Genomic DNA, 27,169 nt, shown 5'->3' on the forward strand with positions numbered 1-27,169 from the left:
AATATGTACACGTATGTAAAATCTAGATTATTTATATCTTACGCTTCCCACAGCCTATAATTTTTTAATTAGTTTAATTAAAAATTACATTATTTGTTAACTAAAAGCACTTTTTTTACCTATAAATAATAATTTACAAAAAATGGACAAGGAAATTAAAATAATCTGTATACATTCGTGCCTGATGATATCGCGTTTACAAACAAGCGAAGGAATTGTGTTATCGCTGTAACGCGCATTATATTAATTGTGAAAAATGTCTTCCTTCAAAATGAACATCATTTACTCCTGTACCTATTGCTTTTTGTATACATGCACATGCGTATATACCAGCCATACCAGGTGCGTGCGCAAACGAGCCGTGACACCTCTCGTGGCTCTCGTGGTTCTCGTCTGTCGTCTCTCTCTGCTTCTCTCTAATGCAATCGTACAACGTGTCAACGTGCGGCTGGCGACAGCGTGTGAGATAGTGCGAGAGATGAATGGACGAAGAGGCGGGTGGTCGAAGGGGGTGGTTTATGACGTGGCGATCGAGCCACAACGAGGAAAAAAGGATCCGCGCGAATGAAAAATTGCCAGATCGAGCTCTTGGTAACGTCGCGGACGGAACATCAACGTGGATGGGAATCGCGATCGCGAATGGAAAATTGCCGGATTGACAGGTCCTGGTCCTGACTATCCTCGATCGAGTCTTACCGAAGAGCTTCTGGAATTCACGTCCGATTGCATTCGCCGATCGCGACGTGTGTCCGATGATGTTATATAATTCGTCGTTATATAATTTTTTCTTGATACGTCAACGATTGTCCTGATATGTCGATGGTAAGGTCAGTATCTCCGGCTATCATGCTGTAAGGTTAGATGAGGTTCTTTAGTCTGCGAAGAGTAACAGCGCACGGTCTCTTCTAACCACTTCTGCACGAATATTAGTCTCTAGATATATAATTTTGTTTTTAACCCTGAAAATCTTGGAGTGCTGCTGTAAGTAAAATTTCATCCAAGTGCCACTTCAAGTTTAGTATAATTTTTTGCTAATAAAATTTTGATAATCTAAAATTACATTTACTAAGATATTTTTTATATTGATATAATATTGGTTTGATTATTTTAACATTAATTTAATGTTAGAATATTTGCAATTTATAAAAAGATACCAAAAAGTTCTTAATTACGTGATTGAATTTTTATCCAAAATAGTGTCAATGAAAAAAAAGGTGTGAGCAACACTCCAAGGTTAATACTGTAACTTCTTCACCAGGAAAATCTAATAATTTTTTGCATATTAAAATAAATCTCGATGACAGTGCATATTAATCTCTACTTATTTTAACTGTCTTTAAGATATAATTTTAAATAGATACACACAAAATATAATGTACAAGAGATTCCTGGTAGACAAATTTTAATAAAATTTTGATGAAATTTTGTAACATTTGGTTGAATTTTATGTTTATTTTTTTGTAACGTTTCAATCAGTGATTTTATCAAAATTTCATGAAAAAATCGAACTTATAATGAAAGGATAACAACAATGATAAATTATTGGAATTTGAATAAGATGATTTGAATAATTTGTCAATACAGAGTAGCTACATCTTTCTGTTGCAATTTTATCACAAATTAATTACAATTTCAATAAAATTTTGTTATTTTTTTATTAAATAATATAAATAATTTTTTGTTGAAATTTTATTACATACACACTTTATTAAAATGTTATCTGTTTTTATTAAATGTAGGAAATGTTGTTTTTTTGTAAAATGTAAAATTTTATTATGTTTATTGAAATTTCATAAAATACTGTGAAACATGAAAGTTTATTGAGACTTGATTGAAATTTTTTTACCAGAGATATGCATGTATAATTTACATATCAACTAATAAAATAGCATTGTGCAATAAATAATGGCAAGCAAATCTTGGAATATCTTGGTGACGGGAGGCGCCGGTTATATCGGTTCTCACACAGTATTGGAATTGTTACAAGCAGGCCTTCAGGTGGTGGTAATAGACAACCTTATCAATGCGCACAAAGGTGAGATGTAACAAGCTACACAACGAAAAGCGATATATTGTATATATATTTTAATCTGTCAAATTAAAAATATACAAATAACAGCACATTAATTACTATTTTCTATCATGAACCTAACATATATTTTCTATTCATAGTATGGCACAATGCATGATAAAAATTAGAGATCTAATAATTATTCTAATGAATTGCTACTATTTTTGCCATGTAGTTTATATAAATGTAATACAAACATTTTTAATTTTTTAATTTATATTTTTATGTTTACAGACTCAGATTCTGAGAAACCAGAATGTCTCTTTAGAGTGGAAAAATTGGCAAATAAAAGTGTTGCATTTATCAATTGTGACATCACAAACGTCAGTGATCTAAGAGATGTATTTCGAAAAGTACGTATATTTATTTGTTTGTGAATTTTGCTGATAAGCAATATTAGAATCAAACATTTAGACTTTTATTATGTTACAGCACAATTTCCATTGTGTCATACATTTCGCTGCTTTGAAGGCGGTCGGCGAATCGTGTCAGAAACCACTTGAGTACTATAAGACCAATGTAAGCGGGACGATAAATTTGTTAGAAGTTATGCGGGAGAACAATGTAAAGCGTTTTATCTATTCAAGCAGCGCCACAGTTTATGGCATACCTGAGCGACTTCCTTTAGTGGAGGATATGAAAACCGGCAACTGTACAAATCCTTATGGAAAGACAAAATTTATGGTTGAAGAAATACTAAAGGATTTATGTGCTTCAGATAAGGTACGCAAATTATTACAAATTGCTGTACAGTCGCTAGTAAACGACTGCGTTTAAGAAAATTAAAACAATGAATCACAAAATAATTACAAATTGATACTTTTTTTAGATACAATTTCTTTTCATACGAAGGTTTAATAAAAGTATCATTTACTTGAAAATATATTAAATTGTTATTTGTTCATTTTTGCCTTAATAAAAAGTTACTTTTAGGAATTTTCTGTTATATCTTTGAGATATTTTAATCCTGTCGGCGCACATCCTTCCGGTGAAATTGGAGAAGATCCTAACGGTATTCCAAATAATTTAATGCCCTACATTGCACAAGTTTCTGTTGGAAAAAAAGACATGTTATATGTTTATGGCAATGATTATGACACTCCTGATGGTACAGGTGAGTTTTGTATTTTTTTTTGTTGCAAGAAATACAATTGCATGAAGTTCTTTTAGTAAAACAACTTTATTATTTGAATATATATAGGAAAAAAAAGAAATTTACAATAATTATGATTAAATTCTTTTTAAATTAAATTTATAGGTGTGCGTGATTATATTCATATTATGGATCTGGCGGTTGGTCATATGAAAGCTATGATGTATCAAAAAACTCGTAATCCAACGGGATTTAAAGCGATAAATCTTGGCACTGGAAAAGGTTATTCTGTGCTTGAGGTTATACATGCATTTGAGAAAGCATCTAAACGAAAAATACCATATAAAATAGTTGAACGTAGATCAGGTGACATTTCTGCCAGTTACGCGGATGCTAGTATTGCTAATAAGGAATTAGACTGGATTGCCATGAGAAATATGGATGACATGTGTAAGATATAATAATAAAATTAATACAGAATGTATTAGGGGAAATTTCAGGAATTTTTAGGAAATATTTTTGCAAAGTTGCAGTAAACATTCTAATAGTAATATAACTATTGTCCATATTTTTTGTATTTAAATGTTCTAAAATGAGAAATTTTTTAATATTCTAGGTACAGATACGTGGAAATGGCAACAAAAGAATCCAAATGGTTATAAATACTAATAAGCGCATTACCCATTATTCCTGAATTGTGAGAAGCTCAAAGCTTCTAGCTTGCTGTTACATTTTGCCTTTTGCACATCATTGGATAATGAAACCATGGTGGTATACAGTTACCAAAGTTTAGACCAAAGCATAAGAGTAGTTGTTTATCTTTTGTTGTATTAAGTGAATTAATATATAAATATATGGAGAATTTACGTTTTTAACAAAATTTGATTTTGGAAGTTTTACTCGGTACCTGTTTTTATATAAGTATATGAAATATTAAGATATTAAAAATTTATTTTTTTGCTTATGTGTTAAAACTAAATTTCTATTGTTGTAATATTGTGCCATTTTAAGTATAGTCACAAAATATATTGTACAAACTAATATATGTATGATCTATTATATGAAAAGTATAAAGGTACATATAAAATATACTTTTATATATACACTTATGATGTAAAAGCAATGAATAAAAGGGTGTAAACAGTTTCTTACCAAATAAGAACTTTATTGGCGTAACCTCAGTGTACAATTAATTTTTATTAGTACGTAATTTATCAATAATGAAATCAAAGTATAGACAAGTGTGAAGAAAAAAAATTTATTCAAATTATTAACATTTCAATTATGCAAATTTATTTCATTATTTATTCGAAACCAATCTTTAGTAATAAATTTCACTGAAATTTCGATAATCTTGAAGTTTTAATGAATATGCGACACATTTTTATGAATTTTTCATGAAATTTTGAATCATTGATAAAATCTAAAATAAATACAAAATTTAATAAAATATCGAAATTAAAATTTTTTCAGGGATAACATTCTCGAGGAATGACCATGATAAAGGTGGTAAAGACTTTACATTGCTCTACAAATATCCATCAGTTTCATGATTCAGTGGCAATTGATCTGTTCTTTTTAACTGACTTTGGGTCTCTTCTATGCTATGTCTATGTTTATTTGGTTCTGTTTCATGCTATTGTAAATTTTACAATTATATGCATTCATATTTTAAATCCGTTTTATGCAAATGTGCATAATCGTGTTCTATAAATGTGCAATATCACATATTCATGATATAAATTCAATTAATCGATTTGATAAAAATTCACTCACCGATTGCTGTCACTGCTCCTGCTGCTGCTGCTACTGCTACATATTCCTTTTCCGGAATACCGAGTCGCTCCATGAATGCCGCTTTCTGCTGACATCATCCTGCTATTCTCGAACCGCACATTAATAACGATCGCCCGATACTTTATTCGGCACTCCCGATATTACGGATAATATATGACACACGAGTAAAACGTAAACCGCGCGCAAGAATTTCACTTGACGCGACCGTTACATTTGAAAAAATACGTGAATAGGACGGCTCGTCTGATTGGCGGCGAAAATCAACATGGCACAAAAGTGGCGTGACGTCACGTAACTTCGTGGCCGAGAAACGCAGGCCGAGAAAACCGTTTGAATAAAAATTACGCGCCGAGATATAACAAACGGAGACAAATTCGTTTCGAAAATATGAAATTTCGTATGCTCGCACGACGACTAGTAGCACTTCACTTAATTCACTCGCGATATTTTACCGAACCTATCCTCTTCACACTTTGCTCGAATGCGTACGCGAACACTTCACTCGAAACCGAACGCACGATGCCTCGCGGGTCGTCTGTTAGCGCGACGACATTCTCGACACAGCACCGTACCTGCGCACAATGAATTCTCAACACGCGAGCACGCACGGAGTCGACAATGCGTCCGACCGGCGCTGGAGCGTAAGGAAACATGGCGGCAGCGGCGGACGTGACCGTTGGTAGGTGCACTCGGCGGTACTCGGCGCTAGTCGGCGCCACTCGGCGTTGCTAGGCGACCGTTGACTTGTTGACTCGCCGCGCCTGCGCCGCTGCCGCCATGTTGCTCCGTTGCTCCGCGCTCCAGTCACGTACGCCACTCCAGCGCCGGTTAGACGCTCCGTCGACTCCGTGCGTGTCTCTGCGTGTCTCGCGTGTTCAGAATTCATTGTGCGCAGGTACGGTGTTGTGTTTAGAGTGCTGTCGTGCTAGCAAATGATATGCGAGCCATGTGAGATCGTAGCAGAGGTCGTATTCATGTGTAAAGCGCGGCATCGTGCGTTTGTCTTCGGTTTCGAGTGAAGTGTTCGCGTGCGCGTTCAAGCAAAGTGTTTGCTCGAAGAGGATACATTCGGTAGAATATCGCGAGTGCCAATTAAGTGAAGTACGTGTTACTAGTCGTGTGAGCATACGAAATATGGTTGCGCCAAGTGAAATTCTCGCACGCGGTTTATGTTTTACTCGTGTGCGATATATTATCCGTAATATCAGGAGTGCCGAATAAAGTATCGGGCAATCGTTATTAATGTGCGGTTCGAGAATAGCAGGATAATGTCAGCAGAAAGCGGCATCCATGGAGCGACTCGGTATTCCGGAAAAAGAATGTAAAAGGAGCAGCGACAGCAATCGGTGAGTAAATTTTTATCAAATCAATTAATTGAATTTATTATATTATGTATATGTGGTATTGCACATTTATAGAACACGATTATGCATATTTGCATAAAACAGATTTATGTTTTACAATTTTACAATTATATGAATGCATTGCATATTGTAAAATTTACGAGTATAGTATGAAACAAAACCAAATAAACGTGGACATAGCATATATAGAAGAGATCCAAAAAGTCATAGGCTGGTATTCATAGTCGAATCTTATATTTAAGATCATCTTAAGTACAGTCTTAAGATGCCATCAACCAATCACAGAGCCGTATTAGCATCTTAAGATATTGCTTGAGACGATCTTAAAATAAGATTCGACTATGAATACCGACCATACACATTACCTACATAGATATTTCATAGATCTTTGACTAGATAGTTCAATGTGCACATTTTGTGCACATAGAGGCGCTGATGGATGAAAACATCTAAAACGACGCGATGATGACCGCTCTCAGGTCTCAGGTTCCTCTCTGGTTAGAATAAGAAAAAATATATTTATCTTATTCTAACTTATTGCACCAGTGTAGCAGTGCAGGAATAAAAAACAAACCTAATTACTACAGTGACATTTGATAATTTGAAAATTAGCTTATCCTTGCGATAAAAAAAAAACCAGTCAGAGCTAGAAGCAGCTGTTGAAACAGCGCTTAAAATAAGAGATTTAAAGAGCAGGTTAGGTTCGCCCCGTCGTTATCAGCTGATTGGAACATTCGCTCGAACCCGCTCGAACCACTTGTCTGTATTGACATGTTTCTTCAAACTATAATTGTGCCCGATCGAGTCGTTGCGTGATACATCTTATAATAGCTGCGACAGAGAGTCGGTACCTCTATTATGGATCCACCAAAGGACGAGATGTACGCAGAGGCGGCATTGCTTGAGAATCTGTCCACGGAGCAGAGCTCACGATGCGAATCGCCGAAACGCGGTACCACACTCTCCACCAGCACCAGCAGTTTCGAGGCACTGGACCCGCACGACCCGAATCTGAGTCGCCTGGCGAACACCATGTTCCAGAAAACGGGCGAGTACTTGCAGGAAGAGCTCACTGCCACCCACGCAGACTACCGTCTGCTGGAGCGTCTGAACAAGGAAACCATCGCAAAGTATACGGAACTCAAGATCATCTCGTCGAACGTGGTGCAATCGTTGGACTCTCTCAACGATAAGTATCAGAAGCTGCAGCCGATCCTGGATAATATCAATCAGATCGACGACAGTGTTAGCAAATTGGAACAGGCTGCATATAAGCTGGCGGCATATTCCAAACGACTCGAGGCCAAGTTTAAAGATCTTGAAAAAGATAAAGGCAAATGAAGCTGTAATTATGAATATAAATACTACATCTTTATGTGTATCTATATAGAATAGGATAATTAGATTTTAGAAACCAACTGTGACGAATATGACTAATTATTGTATAAAACATATGTAAGAAAGTTAGCACACTAGTCAAAAGGCACTGTCTTTTATACATTGGATTTATTATTAGTATACCTCCTATTGTATGGACCTCTTAAACACACTTACAAAACTTGTATAAAACTGTAGCTTGTAGCTTGCCATCCATTTGCATATCATACAATATCCAACTTTTATGATTAACTTATTGATTAAACTGATGTACCTTATTTAGTATTCTAAAAAAACCTTTTTTTTTCTTCTGCAATATATTAAGCCACACAATGTGCCTAAGTAATATTATAAGTGTAAATACAATCACTATGTAAACCAACAACAAATAATTGTAACTTTAACAAAAAGACATTTGTATATTCTGCCATACTAATACAATGAAAATTATTTGTCATTCGACTTAGCACAAATAGAACTAATAATTCGGTATATAAAGTTGAATTTATTTCTAATATTGTTAACAATAATTTACTGAAATATATAGTTTAAGTATATAACAGATGGTGTATGTGTGTGTGTATATACGATTTGCTAGAAAATAATATGAATTGCTAAAAGAGATATTGTGAATGGTAATCTTCTGTTACAATTATTTTAATTACGTGTCGACCATATAAATTACAAAGCATAACATAAATGGTATATTTCAGGTTTCGCAACTATAAAACTTCGACATTGCATTGTCTCGTCGCACTAAAATGTCCATGTCACACAAATACGAGTCCAAAGCGATCGATTATTATGCTTCAATACGGTCTTCCAAATATCACAATGTAATATGACGTATCTTAAACGACCATAATGAAGAAAGCGCTGCATCGTTCCTAATATTCAATTACCAATAAAAGCCAATACACTTTTATGGATGATGTTTAGCAGTCTAGGAAATTTCCAGCCATCAACAATTCCAGGGCGATTTCAGGTGCAATAGGAAATTCTGGTATTTCTGTACTACTGTTCGTGTAGCGCACTTTGTAAGTGAAATACATGCAGACCTTTTGTAGTACATGAGACCTGGGTGAAAAAGAAGATATCCATTTCAATTCACTTGCCGCAATGCATCCATACATATCAAACTAATTTTATAATATCAGAACAGTTCATTTTTGTTTTAAAACGCATATATACTTGGTCTTTATTTATTAAAAAAATATATCAAAAGATTATCTTTCAAAAAATTAATTGATTTAATTATACTTACGGAATTTCACGAAAATTGACTTCATTGGCTTCATTTTCTGCAAACTGACCAGGACCACTTAACATCGCTTTGATAGTACCACTCGTTAACGCGTGTTCCCGTTTAACAATAAACTCATGGCCATCACTACTGACTAGCTTCACGTACATTGCATTTGGTCCTTCAACGCCCCCATAAACGGGACTGCCATTTTGCTAAAATTTTCGAAAGATTTATTATGTTATTTGTCATATAAATAAGCTTAACAAAGTTATACATTTATAATCTAGAACGTTGTACAATGTTGGAAAAAACTAAAACAGCAGGATAAAGAAAAAGAGACATCAATAGGAAGCAAAATTTAATTTGGAAGAATAGGTACCGCATGCATGTCTTTAGACGATCTGCCTTCTTCTTCTTCAGTCTTATCGACACTTGCTTCCTCATCGTGCTTGATCCAAAGAAAGATTAACATTAATCAATATTTTACCACATTTTAGTTTTCAGCTTTCCAGAAAGGGAACGAGTATAATTTTAACATATAACAGCAACACAACGTATGTTTATCATAGAAGTATACTTATTCTATTTAACATGCAGAGATACACACATGCAAACAAAATTTGTTTTATATGTACCTTCTCAGCCTGCATGTTTACGTCGGTCGACATGTTTGCTGGTGTTGTATCTTAAAGTAAAACAGTCCACATATAGAAATGTTGTAAATATACATACATTCACAAAATACAGATAAATAAACTTTATATATATATATATATATATATAAACAATTGCTCATCAAAAAATACAAAGAATTACTGTTTACAAAATTAAAAAAAAAAACTAAATTATTATAATCATTATTAAAGGCATAACTAGAAACCTCAAATGATATCTGTATATTGAAAATCACGTTTTTCATGGTCGTGATAACCGTAGGTTAAGTTACATGTTGAAAAGTAATATGTTTGAAGTATTTCGCGAATTATTTTAATTTACACGCATACGGCCTAAGCGGAGATTGTTTTGCCGTTTCGAATAAAATTGTTCCTACGTTCGTACTTATCGCAGATAAAGTAATATAAAATTGGAATAATTTATCGTCTTACTATGTTATTGTCAGCGTGCTACATCGCTTTCGTATATATAGTTACTAACTGTAAGTTAGCTAACAAGTATTCACAAAAATAGTTATACATTATCGTCAATCTATCACAAAGTAACAAACGGCTTTACGTACCTTACAGGTGACACGAAACTTTAATTAAATCAGTCGTCCTAATCGCGACGTAATGTCACACAGCGAGTATATCAGCTGACGAATCGTCGACACACACGACCTCTGACGACCTCGCACGATGAATTGCTTGATTATAAATTTGACAGTGCTGCCGTGATTTTAGGGCCTTAGGGTGTGTTCGAGGAGACGCTATTAGGCCCGGTTCCACAACTCACGGTTAAATTAACTGGACGATTATTCCATTGGAATTGACCAATCGTATTTGTTAATTTTGCTTAACGACAAATACGATTGGTCAATTCCAATGGAATAATCGGCCAGTTAATTTAACCGTGAGTTGTGGAACCGGGCCTTAGCGCATCAGCAGGTAACCCAATTTTCTCAAAAAATGGAGGAGTGATGTTGGTACTAACGAAAGTCCCTAAACACTAAATTTTAATTTTTGTGTATTAGCAGGTTATTTGACATTATATTGTAAATTCATTTATTATTTGTATTTGCACCGCGCATGTTTTCGCGCTGACAGATTTATTACTGATGCAGTTTTACTAATCACAAAAATTAAAATTTAGTGCCTACGGACTTTCGTTAGTACCAACATCACTCCTCCATTTTTTGAGGAAATTGTCGGGTTACCCATCAGCATCAGTCTATCCTTGTTCTACTTTTAATAAGTAATGAAGATAGACTGATGTTGGTAGCGCTAATAGCGTCTCCCCGAACGCACCTTTATTGGTCTGTTCTTTCTAGCTGCACTGTTGCACTGGTGCAATAAGTTAGAATGAGAAAAAATATACTTGTCTTACTTTAACTTATTGCACCGGTGCAACAGTGCAGCTAGAAAGAACAGACCAAATGATTAAACACATTTAAGCGGGTCACACACACTTTCCGTAGAACGTAACAGTAAGGTTTTGACCAATCACGTACTTGATTTAGTCGCTTACTGTTACGGTCGCCCAATCCAACATGTCGAAATCTTACTGTTACGTTCTACGGAAAGTGTGTGTGACCAGCTTTATGCCCAGTCTACAATGAGTCGTTGGTCGTTGGTCGTAAGAAACTTAACCAATTATGTTCGGTTATTCTTCTCTAAGATCAACTGTGATTGGTTAAATTTCTTACGACCAACGACCAACGACTCATTGTAGACTGGACATTACTAGTTATTTACTATTTCATACGCGTACCAAGTGCTCGGTGTAAACTTGGTCTATATTTTCTGCATTTTTTCGATTTGGACGACAGAACGTAAATGTAAACCGTGAAGAGGTTAAACACACGTCTGGTATTTTTTATGACCGTCAAGACGTGCAGTTTAATAAAATAAAAATTGTGGAATAATTCACACAAACAATCTTTGTTTTATGAATCGTTTCGATCCAGGAATACTTACTTTTTTATTATAAAAGTTCTATTAATTCGATCATTGAAGTTTACACGATTTAACTGTTATTATCTCGTCTTGCAGGTTAGATTATAATACTTGATTTTTATTAATAATTTACATAAATGATTTCTTTAATTCACTCTTCTATATTTATAGATTAAGAAAATACTGTTAATTTATTTTAACAAATTTAACTCCGTTTTAATTACATTTATTTATATGTAATCTGTAGATGATATAAAACATTTCGATTACTTACAAAAAAACTTATTATTTTTAATTATTTTTTTCTAATTATAGCTAATTTTATTTTTTAATTTGTTCTTTATTTTGTATCTACCATATATATATATATATTTTGTTAAGATATATTGATTTTTAACTTGTCGTTTTGTACATGCTTTAATACAAAGTTTTATTTACAACAAATTATACCTATAATTATCTACTAATTTTGCAAATACTATATAAATGTTAATATTGTTATATGTTATTTGACAATGAAATATAATTTTTTTTTACAATATATTTTTATTAAAACTTTTATTAATTTTTTGAACATTTTATAGGAAGAAGATGTAAGAAGTTACAACAATTAGTTTAATCACCATGGCTGTTTTTAAATCGAAACAAACTGTCTATTTAGTGAAAATAATTGGATTGTCCAGATAACGTAGAGCTTCTTTAAATTATAAACTATATAAATAATGTCCTTAAGAATACGTATAGCTCGCAGCAAACCAATTAGACTTTTGGGGAATGTAGCTATGAAGTGTTGGGCCTTCAGTGGAGTTTATATCCTTGTGTGCTTTTTTTTATATTGGTTATATGGTGGCATCTTGGCTTTCTTCTTACTGTGTTTTGCTACAACTGGTTTGTACACTTTTTTACAGAAAGCTTTATTTCCTAGCATAGTTTTTACTATTATTGTAAGATTAAATTTTTTAAATTATTACTATATTATTTTGTTAGGAATACTTTATCACAGAGAAGATCAACTTCTCTATCATCCGGAACTGCCATCCCATTCAAGAGTTTATGTACCAGCTCCTTCACTATTTGGTTTGCCATATCAAAGTATATATACTAGAGCTGGAGACGGTACAATACTGCACATGTTTTTTGTTCCTCAGCCAGAAGACAGAATGAGGAAGGCACCTACATTGTTATTCCTTCATGGCAATGCTGGCAATATGGGTCATCGGTATAGTTATTATTTTACTACATAATTTAATATCTGTTTTGTGATTATTTATAATTTAATTAATTTATAATTTTATAGCCTCTTTGTTATAGAGAGAAAATTGAGTGATTAATTAATTGAGTACATTTATGAATTTCTTTAATTATAATATTATCCTTTATTAGAAATGTATTACCTGTAAACTATTTATATTACTGGAAAATAGCGAAAGTAAGACAAGTTATTATAAAGTAAGTTACACATACATATATATCAAATTTATTTTTTTTTAGATTGCAGAATATATTAGGACTGTATCATAATATTCAATGTAATATTCTAATGTTGGAATATCGAGGGTATGGGCTGTCGCAGGGCACTCCATCAGAGGAGGGCCTTTATATGGATGCTCGAGCAGGAATAAATTATCTGTTCAGTAGAACGGACATTAATACTAATGAAATCATAGTATTTGGTAGATCACTAGGTAACGGATCTAATTTTATTACTTGCATTTTTTATTAGTTTCTCAATTATTATTTTAAGTTGTTAGGTTTTATTATATATAAAATTGCTGTGAATTTAATTTTTTTACTAATTATTGATACTTATAATAATTAAATTTGATTTAATTATAATTTTAACAGGTGGAGCAGTAGCCATCGATTTAGCCACGAAGGAAGAAAATTTGCAGAGAATTTGGTGCCTTATACTTGAAAATACTTTCACTAGTATCCCAGATATGGCCTCCTTATTTGTAGGATCTAAATTTTTACAGTATCTGCCACTTTTTGTATACAAAAACAAGGTAAGTAGAATAGAAAAGGTTTGTTTTTTAAATCGTTTTATACAATCATTTTAGTTCTATCTTTACAAATTAAATATTTTATTTAAAAGATATAATATATTTTCTAAAAAGTATCATAAATCACAAAAATTAGAAAATTTTTGTATATTTTGTTTTTTTTAAATTTATATATGAATTTTTTACATTTTATGATTTGCCTTCGCTATTCCTATATTTATTTGTATACATTTTTACATTTTTTTACAAGATTCCTCATATTTTTTTATTTCTTGTCTCATTGCAGTATTTATCTATTTTGAAAGTTCGTTCAGTCATGGTGCCCGTTCTGTTCATTTCTGGTCTGGCAGACACCTTAGTACCACCTACTATGATGCAGAAGCTTTACAAAAATTGCCGAAGTACGTACAAGCGTATACTTCCGATCGTGGATGGCACACATAACGAAACATGGTGTCAGTCGAATTATTATCAAAACATCAACACCTTTCTGACCGAACTTAGGGAAAATCCACCTCCAAGGGTAACATCTAGTCACTGGCAAATCGATAATATTTAGTGCATAAAGCGCTTCTATTATCGTTTATTAACATCACAAAAGTAATGTGTTAAAAACACAAAAGAAGATTTATCGAATTGTGAACTCTTTCTACTTTTTGTAGAAATTGTCTTCACATCCTGCAAAACAGAAAAATCGAAGTTTTATAAGTAATAACTAATGAAACTTATAAATAACAAACTCAAAAGTGATAACTAGCTTATTCTTGCATCCAAATCAAATGTTAGTTAAAATTAAAAAATGATTTTACTATGTAGTATAATTAAAAAATATAATTAAAAAATGATTTTACTATGAGTAAATCAGTGAAAAAATAATATGATTACTTAAACTTTATTTGATTTAACTTAATTTAATTGTGTTAAAATAATTATTAAAAATAATTTAAAAAATCTTTTAATTGATAGAAAAGAAATACAACAAAATATCTTAAGAAATTTTATAATACGAAATTGTGTGGATTAAATATAATGAATAGTAAAAATCTTAAAAAAACTATTTAAATTTACGTTTTTATGTGACAAATGTTATAAAACATAAGTTTATTTATTAAAGTTGAGTTTTGTGACCACTAAAGTGTGCACGTGTCCGTGAAGATAACATTTTTAATATATTTCTTCCAATAAATCAACATTATGGTTTACATTACTATGTATACTATTGTGCAAACTATTCTTGTATTATAAGTACAGTAAAAAATTAGAAGATGATTGTAAATTTTGACAGCTAATCTATGTAATTTTTGCATAGATTGAAGAACTGCATAAATTGCATGTTATGTAAGTTAAACTAAAAAAATAAAAAACATTTTTTATATTTTTTCTCAATGACAGTCTTCATGCTTTTACAAGATTAAAAAGATTTAAAGTCTACGATTGACTCGTCTTCTCTTTGCGGTCATTCTTCGAGTCAACAGAATGCCGATAATTATTAGAATTATGAGGAGAGTCATCATTGTGGCCAAAACAGCAATCATTCCAGGTCCAGTTTTAAATGTCACAACTTGGTTGCTGGAAACACCCGCAATATTAACAGTCATTCTTTCTGATAAATGTGAAAACTTATCGCAAAAGACCTCTCCTTTCCACTTGTACCAATGGATCATTCTTTTGTTGGCCAGTGGAGGTGGATCAGCACATCTATGATAAATTGTAAAAAAAAAGATATATTAATATATTTATTTATAAATGATATGTTTTACAATAGAAAGTAATAAGACTTAAACTATTTAGTGATATTATTTTATATAGTTACCTCAAATCTTCTAGAAGACTGGGATTCATAATGTAAAGTTTCGGAATTAATTTATTCAACATCCATTGCAATGAGCAATTACAAATAAATGGATTTCCTTGTAAATTAATAAGGTATTTTAAATTTGAAGTGTTATAAACGTTTAAATTAAATAGCTCTGATGACAAATGAGTGAAGGAATTGTTGCTCAAATCTAACTGAAAAATGTAAAAGAATTATGTAATAAACTTTTTTTAAGAAAGTATTTTTATGTTAAAAAGTAATAAAAGTATATAAGTTATGAAAAAGTTATATATAAAATTCTTACGGAGCAAATGTTCATGTGTTGAAATACGTTTTCTTGAATCATATTCAAATTTAAATTGCTTGAAATAGTTATATTGATACAATTGTTTTTCTTCTCCTTTAACATTAGAAATGTTTCTTTGTCGACCTTCTCAATTGTCTCTATAAATTTCACTTCAAATATTTCCAAATTCAATTTAGATCGAATTTTTATATCTTTCAGACAATTTCCATTTATTTTAAAAATACTTAAATTTGGAAAATTTTTACTAGAAATGGTTTCAGGTATTATTGTTAAATTATTGAAGGATATGTCTAGCGTTTCTAAATTTTCCAAAGAAACATCTGGAAAATCTGACAAGAAATTTCTACTAACATTTAAATTTTTTAATTCTTCCAATAACGTTAAATTATGTATGCTGGAAATATTGTTATTTTGAATGTTTAAGGTATGAATTAATGATTTTTGGAATGACACGATATTGATAAGATTATTTTCCGCATGAAGTTCTAACAGTGATAATGGAAGATTTTTTAAATTTAAGGAGAGAAGGTGATTACTGTTAATATAAAGAATTTTTAGATGCTGCATATAAAGTAATGAATTAACCGAGAGAGTGGTAAATTTATTAAAGGAGAGATTTAAGTATTCCAACTCTGGCGTACCATCAAGAAAGTTCTGTAAAATATAATATTATAGTTAATATTAAGAAATTTTAAGAAAGACAAATTATTAATATTACTTATTAAATAAATCGAATAAAATTATTCTTTCTTTTCTTACTTATTAATTTAATAAAACAAAATATTTTTTATTACAAATATTTTTATTGAATAAATTTAATAATTTTTTTAAAATATGAGAGTAATGTTATAATAGCTATTATGATTTTCATTATATACATACATATGTTATATATTACATTATTGCTAAATTTTACTAAAAATTTTACTATTAAAATTATTATATTACCAGATCAACAAGTTTATTGTGTGACACATCGAGAATTTTCAATTTTGTCTTAGTATTTTCCATGCTTTTTTCCAAATTGCTGATGTGATTATGACTCAAATTAAGTTTGGAAAGAGAAGCAACTGAGTTTAAAATTGAAATATCAAAGCTCCAGAGTGAATTGCTAGAATAATCTAAATCTTCGAGTTTATTTAAATTCTCAAAGACGTGTGAATGTATACTGTCCAATTGATTTTGAGACACATCTAATTTTTTTAAATGTTTCAGATTTTTTAGTTCATTCATGGGTAGAAGAACTATATTATTTTTTGAAAGAATAAATTGGTTTAATGGTTTATTCTTATCTAAAGTGAGAAGATCGAAGTAAAGAACTTCATTAATTCCTAAGTGTTTGTCATGGCAATTAATAACTAGTCCTGCGTCTGTAAAAACAACGGATAATATATTGATACATCAGATTGATGTTTGTTTGATTTGTTACCGATCAGATCTCATACAAATCATGTTATGATACTAACATTTATAATTAATAGTAATAATAAAATATAGTAGAAATAATATACATTTATTTATCTTTTAATCTATTTCTTCTGATAGATCTTTCCTTTTAGACTTACTTGAGGCAGAACATACGCAGGTTTTACATATGTCGCACAAACATTGGTTGCACAGAAATAAAAGCAACAGTGTAATAATATTAAATATCATATTCGTACCGTGATTTCACATGCAGTCTATCGTTAAATGATCGCATATTTAGCCACGAAAGATATACACTTACTGCTATAGCTGATCCTGATAGCATATCTGATAAGTGCGTCAACCATATGATTACATATTACTCATCTTGTTGCGAGAAATATGAGTGTGATAGATTTCATTTAGTCAATTGACACGAATTATATTTTTTATAATTAAATAAAATTAATTCAGGAATGTGTTGTGTAGAAAATCAAATTGTACAGTAATAATTGTAATTTTTTACTTATTTGAACCTACTTTAATGAACTTTAATGAACTTAACATTATCCCATTTTAAAGATATATTCAAAGTTATTAAAAATACAACATTTGTGTCAAAAAATTTTTATTGTTAAATAATATTTAAAAACATTGTTATTAATTCCAAGTAGTATTTTTAACATAATAGTTCGACCAATTTATAAGCAATTTCTGAAGCAATAAATCAACAAACATTCAATCGTTTATTATCAAATGTTGATGAAAAATTTTCGAAGCAATAACTTTTGTGTCATAAACGTCGTGTTACAAAATATGTATCATTACTTATTTTTTCAATTCTATATAGTACTTATTAAAGAATTATGATATTTATTAACATCATTATTAACATGTATTATTAATATTAATAAGTAATATATTACATATTATTTAGAAAAAATGGACACTTTTACAAATTACTTATATAAATTTGGTACAATTCTAAGACTTCTTAAAAAAATCTGTTAACGTAGATTGCTTTTTTTTAATTTTTTCTGTTTTAGTCTCCACTTTTTTTTCTTTCCTTCTTGCCTCTTCTTGTTTTTCTTCCTCATCTTCCGAACAGCTTACATAAACATGTTCTTTCTTCGTTACAATATACTCGCCTTCCTTATAAGTTTTATTAACTAATTTCAATACTTTTCTCTTGCCATTTTCATGTTTTACTCTCGGTGGCGAAGGACTTTTCGGTTTCGCAGGAGTTTCCAGCTCCATTTCGGAAACTGATTCCTCTATTTCTACATCACTTTGTATCTCTGAATCACTGGAATCATTTTGTACAACAATTCTCTTTCGTTTTTTAGCAATTTTATCTGTTTCTTTGCTTCTGTTCCGCTTTCTCCCATGTGAATTCTTCTTTTCTTTAGTTTCTTTTCCTTCAGTAAATTCTTTTTCAGCATTATTATTGCTTTCTGCCAATGATGTTACTCCTATAGACTTTGAAGGAGATGTTACCTTTCCAAAAAAGTTATCCAAGCCTACCTTTTTCACAGAATTACTTTGCGGAGACACCTTTTTAGCGATGGAATTAGAGCCTTTATTTTTCTTGGTTTTAATCTTCTCAGAATCTTTAGAAACGTCTTTATTTTTCTGAATACAATTTTTATCCTTCTCTGCAATGTCCTTTTCTTTTTCTGTTAATCCGTTATCTGCCTCCATCAAAGCTTCTTTCTTTCTCTCCACTGAATCTTTATTTTTCTTCACTAAATCTTTTTCCTTTGAGTTTATATCCTTTTTCATCAAATCTTTATCATTTTTTTGAGTGGATTTTAAATTTTCAGGGCTCTTTGACTTTCCAGCCATATTAAATAGATTATTAAACCCATTTTTCTTTGCTGTAACCAAATTCTTTTCTGCCTTTGGTGGATTTGTTAGAACTGTGGATTTTGAATTTGTATTTTCTGCAGCAACCTTGTTGTTAGCAGCTGCACCCCAACGCAATAACTGCATTTCTTCGTCACTTCGTTTTTTGCAGGCATCACATTTTATTGCGCTATACTTTACATCACCAGAACCGGAGGTGGCAAGTAGTTCCAGATCAGTGATTGGTTTATGGACGCTGTAGACATGCTCTGAGATAATTTTACTATATTTCTCCTTAGCCTTAGATATATCGGACACTCTGACAATCTCTACACGCATTCCCTTATCCTTCAGGTGGCCAATTAGCAAATGAGTGCATTCAATGTCATTGGTTTTATGATATGTCTGATAGAATTCCCATAAGATCTGTTTTGCTATGTTAACATGGATCTGTAGTTCTTTACTTAGCCATTTGTAGGTGACCTACACAAAAATAAGTCTTTTATTGAATGTAGACTAATGTAATGATCAAATATACATACATAAAATTCATAATTTAAAGTTTTTAGTTGAATTAAAACGTAATTTTTTATGGAAATTTTGTAAAAGGTTTCTAAATTTGAATATTTTAGCAGTTAATTTGCTTTAATTTTTGACAAAATTTGAAATAAATATTTTTTTTAATCATGTGCAAAATATATATAAACAATTGTAACAGAATTACCAGCTTGTCGTTGTCAAAAACATAACCAGCTATCATTTCTAAATGTTCGTTCAATGCTTTCATAATCATTTTTTAATGATATGAAAATTTTGTCATAAATGTCAGTAAATTAACGATACGTTCCACTCCACTTGTACGAGTTGTACGGTTTAATTCAGTTTTTCTTCTTCTTCAAATTCCCTAGAGATTGTGCCAATAGCAAGATTTCAAAAAGTTCAAAAACGAACGTTGTTAGACCAAAATTGTTCCTAAAGGTGCCTTTTCATGTTGACGCTTGACGCTCATTTTCAGCATCAAAAGACATCACCTGACTAAAAATAAAGATACCCATTCGTCATTTTTAATCACGTGATGTCTTTTGACGCTGAAAATGAGCGTCAAGTGTCAGCGTGAAGACACCTTAAAGGTTAATAAAGATCAGTTTTATGTTCGGCAACTCTGAAAGTTAACCGACCGATTAAATTAAAAGGGCCACTTGCACCAAACTCTAATTAACTTAATCGTTGATTAGTCCATTGGAATTGACCAATCGCATTTGTTAATTTTGCTTAACGACAAATACGATTGGTCAATTCCAATGGACTAATCAACGATTAAGTTAATCAGAATTTGGTGCAAGTGGCCCTAAGGGTTTCCGCACATTTTTGCATAACGCATAACATAAATGCATAAGAAATTCGATTGTTGGTTCAAAGTGTAAATACTAATCGTAATAAAGAATCGTCAATAGTTTATCAAACCGCTTTTATTTAAATTACAATTTTACTTATAACCTAGAACGTAGAGGAAAGAAAAAAAGTAAGTTAAACTTCTTTTAAATTATAATGCTTCGCGCTAATGCGTAAATATAAACGTTAAATTTAATTTTGAAAATAAATTCTAGAAATTTTATTTATCAATTGTATAATTTAAGGTTTGATTTTTTTTCTTAAATATGCTCTTAACTAGATATATTTTAAATTACATTTTAATATTTCAGAGAAAAAAAACTGAATTTTATTAAATTAGATTTACGTAAGCAAGTTACGTAAGCTTTTTCATTTAAAAAAGCTATACAATTATATAAAATTGTGTAGTGTAGTACAATTAAGCGTATAGAATAGTTTATTTATATATTAATTACATTAATCGATTGTACATATGATTGTATCCACAGATGAGAGACACGAGTGAGCAGAAAGAATCTATTACACTACTTAATAGTCTTCTTCTCAAATGTTCTTTCTAATTTATCCTTCTTTGCAATATTTTTTCTAACTTGTTCCAATATGGATGTATCCTAAAAGATGATGCATATGATAAGTTCTTTATATACAAAAGATAACCAAATAATTCATTATTTTAAATCTGATTTATAACATAAAATTATTCTCTAATAGTAACATTATATAGTAAATAATTTCTGGCATATATCTATTTAAAAAAATAATATTCAGTAAAAATATGCTATTATATTTTTTCATTTACCGTAACTGTAATGAGTAACGAGCAATCGTCTGTATGCATACATTGGATAGTGCAAATACCGCCATCAGAATTATCTCTGGTCGTTGTTTCACTAAAATTGTTATTCGCCGATTCCGTCAAATAAATAGACACGTTCCAGATTCTGCTCACTCCTTTGATCAAGTTCACATTTTCTCGATAAAAATTATAATCACGTACATTGCCAATCAAAATATTAACTGTGCAAACAGAAACATTCATTAAAATTTATTTCCAATAAATACTAACAGTAATATAACATATCATTATTGTAATTTTATATTCAACTATATAATGTACAACATATATTGTATTATATTGTTGATTGTAAAATAATGATATTAATATTTTATTACTGTTAATTTTTTTACTGCATATATGTTATCATGGTATTATTATATGCTGTCTTATATCGTTAAAATTTAAATTATTTAAATAGTGCATTGCTTCTCTAATTATCAATGTCTACCTTCTGGATTTGACTTCTTGCTCACGTTTGCCATGCAACTTCTGATAGTATTTATAACATTTATGAGTTCACGCATTCTTTCCTCCAACTCGACGTTTCTTAAATACTCAAACTGTTAAAAAAAAATTAAATTAAATTAAAGAATAAAAAATTATCTACGATATGTATAATATGTGTGTGGAGTATAAAAGAGTGAGTTATATCAAAATAATTGATCAAGAGACACGGTAGTGGCTCGCGCCAAGTGAACGCGCAGCGCGAGACCGACCGTGTAATATAAACACAATTTTGGTTTACATACTTCATATGGGACGGGATAGGAAGTCTCGAGCAATGAGGCAACTGACAGAAATCCTGTAAGTTTCTTCTTAGCAAGTCTTAGATATAAATCATCCGACAAGTAAGGTGTAATGGGTGAAAGGATGCGTAATGACACTTCCAAGCATTTTGCAAGAGTATTTGAATGCCCAGCGGAATTACCGCTTTTAAATCCAAATTTTGTACCTTCCTATGTTTAAGAAAAAAATATGAAAAAATTTTTTTTATTGAAATAAAGAATTACTTAAAATAATTTAAGCAAAATGATTAATCAAATTATATAAACTATATAATATTTTATTATAGATAAAATTAAAATCTCTTGAAATTTTAACATTTTTTACAAAATGTCAGATTTTTAAATAGAAAAATCTTAAAAATTATTATACATTTATTGTGCATTTATATCGTACCACGTAGAAATCACAGAATTCGTAGTGTAAAAATTGACGAATTGCAGCAATTGCTTTATGGAAATTTCGCTCAGAAAATGCATCGTTCACTATTCTCACCATCCATGATAATCGACTTAGAATCCATCGATCTAAATCATTCAAACTTTTCTCTCCTTCATTTTCGTATTGTTGATTTTCTTTTGTCATCAATAATATGTATTTACTTGCCTGCCAGATTTTGTTGCAGAAATATTTGCTTGTCCGACAATCGTCCACATCAAAACTAATAACGTGATCTATGTGAAAAAATAAACAAAATATATAATAAAAATGTTTAATTCATTATATTATTATTTAAACTTAATTATTATTTTGTAATTCTTAAAATTCTTGTAAAACTTTCAAAATTCTAAAAATTCTTTCAAAAAATTTTTTTAATTTCTTTCAAAGACTTTAAAAATAAATAATTTTGAATGATATATACATACGAGTTAAACTTACTCTTAATATTACGTGCACATAATGATAGTCTCAAAGCATCGGCACCACAATCTGGTATTCCCGCGGAGTACGACTTTGCATTAACACGGAGTGTTCGCTGCAATTCTTCAGCGCTAAGAATACCGGCCGCATGACTGCGTCTCGCTTGTTCATTTAATTCCTGCGTTATAATTAAACATTCAAATATAAAGTTTAAAATAATAGAATTACAACGTATCTATCTCATTCGATTAAAAAAAAGTAATCTTAATCTAGTACTGTATTAATTATTATTTAGAAATTCTATTATAACAATTTATGTATTTTATAAGTATATGGAAACAAATAATATAATTGTAATTTCGAAAAATACCTCAAAGGTACAACCATTAATAATATTTTCTGGTAAAATGACATTGCCGGAGCTCTTGGACATTTTCCTGCCATTGCCATCGCATAGAATACCATGAAGTAAAACTTCCTATATACACGTATAATTTATAATTGTCAATTATATTATCACTTTAAATCCACTAAAGAAATTGTTTCTTTTACAGAATTTCAAAAATAATTTATTGTGGATATAAAAATTGTACTTTAAATGGTAAACGCTGTGTCAGTTCCAGACTTAGCATCACCATCCTCGCCACCCAAAATACAAGAATATCATGGCCCGTTTCCATCAATGTTAGCGGATAATATTTCGCCATATCCTTTGTCTGTAAATTTTTTCGATATATATATATATAAGAAAATATTGATAAAATTATACTTAATAAAATAATAATAGAATAATGAATATATAATTTAATAATAAAATAATAAAGAACTAACGTTTTTTGGCCAGCCAAGCGTTGTAAATGGCACAATTGTTGAAGAGAACCATGTGTCGAGGACATCTGGGTCCTGCTGCAAACTCACCGTGTCTCCGTATTTTTCTCGTGCGCGACAACGCGCTTCTTCTTCAGATCTTGCGACAATCCATGAAGTGGCGCTATTATTATTGTTGGTAGAAAATATATCATAATTATCAACATTGTCGTGTTTACCGTCATTATGAATTACGGAATATGCCGGAATGCGATGACCCCACCACAACTGTCTCGACACGCACCAGTCCCTGAAAAAGAAAGCTTTTTGTTTAAAAAATTATTAAATATTGCATTTTTCCTCTCTTTGTTTAGATATCTTAGTTCATTCTTTCATTTATTCTCCATTTATTTATTTAGGTATTTATTTAATAATTAAATGATAATAAAATTTTACCTAGCGTTTTCAAGCCAGTTATACCACATTTGTTCGTGAATACTGTCATCGCTCGGGTCGATTTTCAACCTGCCATTTGCCACGGCTTCGCGCGCCCGCTCGGCCATTGTCGTGCAGCGTAAGAACCACTGTTCTTTCGGCAAATACTCGATCACATCATTTGTTCGCGAACACAGTGGCAGAATCATCTGATGATTATCTTCTACACCTCTCACTATGCCTCGTGCTGACAATTGATCCATTAATCTCCTCCGTGTGATAAATCTCGGTACTCCCTAAAATTATTTTTTAATAATAACAAGGTCAAAAACCAAGTGTAAAAGATTTAAATAACGATAAAAACGAATTTTATACTTGTTAATTGACCTTTTTTTTCATTAAATTTTCTTAAATATACACAAGCTATTGTATTTTTTGTGATTAATAAGAAATAAATCTTGCATATCACACCTTGAATCCCTTGCACGCATCTGTCATGTTGCCGTCTTCGTCAATTACACTAATAACTGGCAAGCCATGTCTTTTACCAATGTCGTAATCTAAACGATCATGTGCTGGAGTAATTTTAACTGCACCTATAAAATAAGCAATTACTAATAATCATAACAGACAGAAAATAAGAGAAAAAACATATTTTAAAAAATATTAAAATAAAAATAAAGTATACAGATCGATAATTATAAGTATAATATAGATTATCTAAATAGTACACAAAGATAAATTTTTACCAGTGCCAAATTCTCTCTTTACTGAAGAATCGGCTATGATAGGTATAAAGGTCTCTCTTATTGGATGTAAAATGTGTCGACCAATATATCTCGAATATCTCTCATCATTTGGATGCACAGCAATCGCAACATCTCCGAAAATTGTCTCAGGTCTAGTCGTTGCAACTATTAATTCCTCCTCTGCAAAATAAAAAAAATTAATCTGTTGAAAAACTAAAGCTAAAGAGCATATTTACAAGATAAGTAAAACATAAGTACTAAATAAAGAATTAAATGGATTATATATTTATGTGTACACACGCAGATAGGAATAGCTGGCCATATAAAGTTAGCTGTATTCCGATTTCTATATAGAATAGGTGTACTATAAAAATTCAGGAATGCAGCTAACTTCATACGGCCAGACATTCCTGTCCACGTGTGTACATATAAGATAATAAAAAAATTATTTTTATCACACTAAAAAGAAATAATTTATTTATTATAATAATTTTAATTAATTACAATTACAATTATATTACAAAGAATTTATCACGAGATAATCCACCTAATTTTGTATTTAATATTTTTTTTTATACTTGAATCTCTAATTGGGTAGGCCAGTTTAATAAGTTGGCCAACGGTGATTTTAGTATCATAGCCAGGTAATTGGAGTCGTGTCTTGCCATTTACTACCAAATCTTCGACTTCAATTTCTGATATTGTGCTGCGCAATGCTGGTGACCAATTAACGAGATCTCTGGCTCTGTACAACAGATTTCTCTCGTTTAGCCGTACAAACGTTTCCGTTACAGCTGCACTATAATTCTACAAGAGCATAAACAAAAAGTTCAATAATATTGTAACAAATATAAAGAAACAATTGTAATTATAATAATATTAGATAGCAAATGTAAGTAATAAACAGAAAAATATTACATTGTCAATAGTAAAGTATTCTCTGTCCCAATCAAGTGTGGCACCAAGGGCTTTCAACTGCTGTTTGATAACTGTGGCTTTCTCTGTCTTCCACTGCCAGATTAACCGTGTGAACTCGGTGCGGCCAACGTCATGTCGCGTAATGTTGCGCGTATGCCGCAATGTACGTTCCACCACTGCCTGTGTTGCGATTCCTGCGTGGTCTAGACCTGGTATCCATAACACTGGATGACCCTTCATTCTGTGCCTGTATGTATGTGCATGAGCAGTAGAGAGAAATCTATAATATAATGGTGAATTTACCTATATAAATTAAGATAGTGTAATCAAAGCATAATGTGTAATAATATATTACACAAGTATAAATGTGTATTTTTATATCTATATGGTAAATAAATTTGATAATAAAAACACTTGATAGTTTATAAAGTATATAATATTATATCTACATATAAATGTTCAAACATTTATAATTTAAAAACTAGAACCTTAATTGTAATTTTGTTTTTCTTGGTTTATTCTATTATTATATTATCATATTATATTATTATTGTTCAATATAAACTTTGGCTAACCATCTTGCTAGAACATCTTGGATTGTAACCGTTAATGCGTGACCCAAATGTAATACTCCTGTAATATTAGGCGGTGGTAAGACCATGCTAAAAGGTTCTTTGGGTTCCTTTTCCTCTTCAGTATTATTGCTTATTCTCTTTATCTTGGATGATGCAAAGTACTTGTTACATTGCCAAATATTGTACCAGTCTTTTTCAACATTCTTCGGATTAAAAGTTGCAGGAAAGTCTGTATTTTATAACGTTTTTATTATTAATTATTTTTATTTAATGAAATTTAAAATATTAATTAATAAACATGTTAAAAAATATATAGCAAGACTTTTTCTTTTGATCTCATTAGTTCATAATTTTTGATTAATGCACATCTGTTTGCAGGCTTTAATGTATGCAAACTGCGTGCAAAAAATACCTGCTAGTCTTTTATTGTCACACGATTCTGTTACGGTTGCAGTAGAAGTACAATAACGTAATCTTCGATAGCATAAATTCGCATGTAGGAAAGAGCGTTCGAACAATGTGTGCTTCATTATTATTATTTAAATTTATCATGAAAATTTTAATAGAATTATGAAAACAGACAAAAATTTCCACTTTTGATAAACGTATTCGTCAATAAACTAGAAAATATTTTTCGCTTTGTACACGTTTTTCACACAATCTTTAATCAAATGTGCAACAAAATCTAACTGTAACCTAACCTAACCTAACCTAAACTCAAACTTTGTATTTATAACTAATAAAAAAATTAAAATTCTTAAAATAACATTTTTATTCTCTTTATTATTATTTTCAGTGTTTTTCGGATTTTATTTTTCTAATAAATGATTAATTTTTTAGTAAATTTGAACTATTAAGTTTGATATGAGGATA

At 30.8% G+C, this 27,169-nt stretch overlaps 7 protein-coding genes across 16 annotated transcripts; 3 read left to right on the forward strand and 4 right to left on the reverse strand.

Annotated features, from left to right (window-relative positions):
• Positions 1-367: 367 nt before the first annotated feature.
• On the forward strand, positions 368-4,320 carry LOC105834660 (UDP-glucose 4-epimerase). Of its 4 annotated transcripts, none has more exons than XM_012677320.3 (7): positions 368-827; positions 1,890-2,035; positions 2,306-2,424; positions 2,504-2,794; positions 3,005-3,185; positions 3,330-3,614; positions 3,781-4,320. In XM_012677320.3, exons 2-7 carry the CDS (start codon positions 1,906-1,908, stop codon positions 3,831-3,833), a joined length of 1,059 nt encoding a protein of 352 aa, XP_012532774.1. In that variant the 5' UTR covers positions 368-827; positions 1,890-1,905; the 3' UTR covers positions 3,834-4,320. The 4 variants fall into 4 exon arrangements, with proteins under 4 accessions (XP_012532774.1, XP_012532771.1, XP_012532773.1 ...); XM_012677317.3 differs by having other exon boundaries at positions 369-827; positions 1,850-2,035; XM_012677319.3 differs by lacking the exon at positions 368-827 and adding an exon at positions 834-981 and having other exon boundaries at positions 1,850-2,035.
• A 2,530-nt stretch (positions 4,321-6,850) lies between these two features.
• Positions 6,851-8,627, forward strand: LOC105840261 (biogenesis of lysosome-related organelles complex 1 subunit 2). The gene is made up of 2 exons (XM_012687144.3): positions 6,851-7,670; positions 8,416-8,627. The coding sequence occupies exon 1, from the start codon at positions 7,184-7,186 to the stop codon at positions 7,664-7,666; it is 483 nt and encodes a 160-aa protein (XP_012542598.1). The 5' UTR covers positions 6,851-7,183; the 3' UTR covers positions 7,667-7,670; positions 8,416-8,627.
• On the reverse strand, positions 7,822-10,325 carry LOC105840262 (elongin-C). Of its 2 annotated transcripts, XM_012687145.3 has the most exons (5): positions 10,186-10,325; positions 9,584-9,633; positions 9,328-9,396; positions 8,967-9,160; positions 7,822-8,779 (listed from the first exon to the last, which is right to left on the reverse strand). In XM_012687145.3, the coding sequence occupies exons 2-5, from the start codon at positions 9,614-9,616 to the stop codon at positions 8,638-8,640; spliced, it is 438 nt and encodes a 145-aa protein (XP_012542599.1). In that variant the 5' UTR covers positions 9,617-9,633; positions 10,186-10,325; the 3' UTR covers positions 7,822-8,637. The 2 variants fall into 2 exon arrangements, with proteins under 2 accessions (XP_012542599.1, XP_012542600.1); XM_012687146.3 differs by lacking the exon at positions 9,328-9,396 and having other exon boundaries at positions 10,186-10,324.
• Positions 10,326-11,409: 1,084 nt separating this feature from the next.
• LOC105829308 (protein ABHD13) lies at positions 11,410-14,439 on the forward strand. Of its 2 annotated transcripts, XM_012668042.3 has the most exons (6): positions 11,410-11,656; positions 12,145-12,448; positions 12,548-12,779; positions 13,052-13,245; positions 13,406-13,566; positions 13,850-14,122. In XM_012668042.3, the coding sequence occupies exons 2-6, from the start codon at positions 12,283-12,285 to the stop codon at positions 14,120-14,122; spliced, it is 1,026 nt and encodes a 341-aa protein (XP_012523496.1). In that variant the 5' UTR covers positions 11,410-11,656; positions 12,145-12,282. The 2 variants fall into 2 exon arrangements, with proteins under 2 accessions (XP_012523496.1, XP_036146676.1); XM_036290783.1 differs by lacking the exon at positions 11,410-11,656 and having other exon boundaries at positions 12,283-12,448; positions 13,850-14,439.
• Positions 14,440-14,632: 193 nt separating this feature from the next.
• LOC105829307 (leucine-rich repeat-containing protein let-4) lies at positions 14,633-18,021 on the reverse strand. Its single transcript, XM_012668041.2, has 5 exons — positions 17,252-18,021; positions 16,635-17,056; positions 15,684-16,340; positions 15,377-15,573; positions 14,633-15,261 (listed from the first exon to the last, which is right to left on the reverse strand). Exons 1-5 carry the CDS (start codon positions 17,340-17,342, stop codon positions 14,985-14,987), a joined length of 1,644 nt encoding a protein of 547 aa, XP_012523495.1. The 5' UTR covers positions 17,343-18,021; the 3' UTR covers positions 14,633-14,984.
• Positions 18,022-18,066: 45 nt separating this feature from the next.
• LOC105829306 (DNA polymerase delta subunit 3) lies at positions 18,067-19,863 on the reverse strand. The gene is made up of 2 exons (XM_012668040.3): positions 19,663-19,863; positions 18,067-19,421 (listed from the first exon to the last, which is right to left on the reverse strand). The coding sequence occupies exons 1-2, from the start codon at positions 19,729-19,731 to the stop codon at positions 18,078-18,080; spliced, it is 1,413 nt and encodes a 470-aa protein (XP_012523494.1). The 5' UTR covers positions 19,732-19,863; the 3' UTR covers positions 18,067-18,077.
• Positions 19,864-20,738: 875 nt separating this feature from the next.
• LOC105832048 (valine--tRNA ligase, mitochondrial) lies at positions 20,739-27,020 on the reverse strand. 5 transcript variants are annotated; one of them, XM_012672650.3, is made up of 16 exons: positions 26,709-27,020; positions 26,297-26,525; positions 25,722-25,968; positions 25,382-25,610; positions 24,804-24,983; positions 24,526-24,650; positions 24,076-24,350; positions 23,644-23,929; positions 23,406-23,528; positions 23,183-23,290; positions 22,831-22,990; positions 22,558-22,625; positions 21,918-22,124; positions 21,617-21,728; positions 21,130-21,347; positions 20,739-20,941 (listed from the first exon to the last, which is right to left on the reverse strand). In XM_012672650.3, the coding sequence occupies exons 1-16, from the start codon at positions 26,824-26,826 to the stop codon at positions 20,855-20,857; spliced, it is 2,772 nt and encodes a 923-aa protein (XP_012528104.2). In that variant the 5' UTR covers positions 26,827-27,020; the 3' UTR covers positions 20,739-20,854. The 5 variants fall into 5 exon arrangements, with proteins under 5 accessions (XP_012528104.2, XP_012528103.2, XP_028046130.2 ...); XM_012672649.3 differs by having other exon boundaries at positions 22,348-22,625; XM_028190329.2 differs by lacking the exon at positions 23,183-23,290 and having other exon boundaries at positions 22,348-22,625.
• Positions 27,021-27,169: the final 149 nt, after the last annotated feature.

The sequence above is a fragment of the Monomorium pharaonis genome, chromosome 8 (genome assembly GCF_013373865.1).
Source record: "Monomorium pharaonis isolate MP-MQ-018 chromosome 8, ASM1337386v2, whole genome shotgun sequence".
NCBI lineage: Eukaryota > Metazoa > Arthropoda > Insecta > Hymenoptera > Formicidae > Monomorium > Monomorium pharaonis.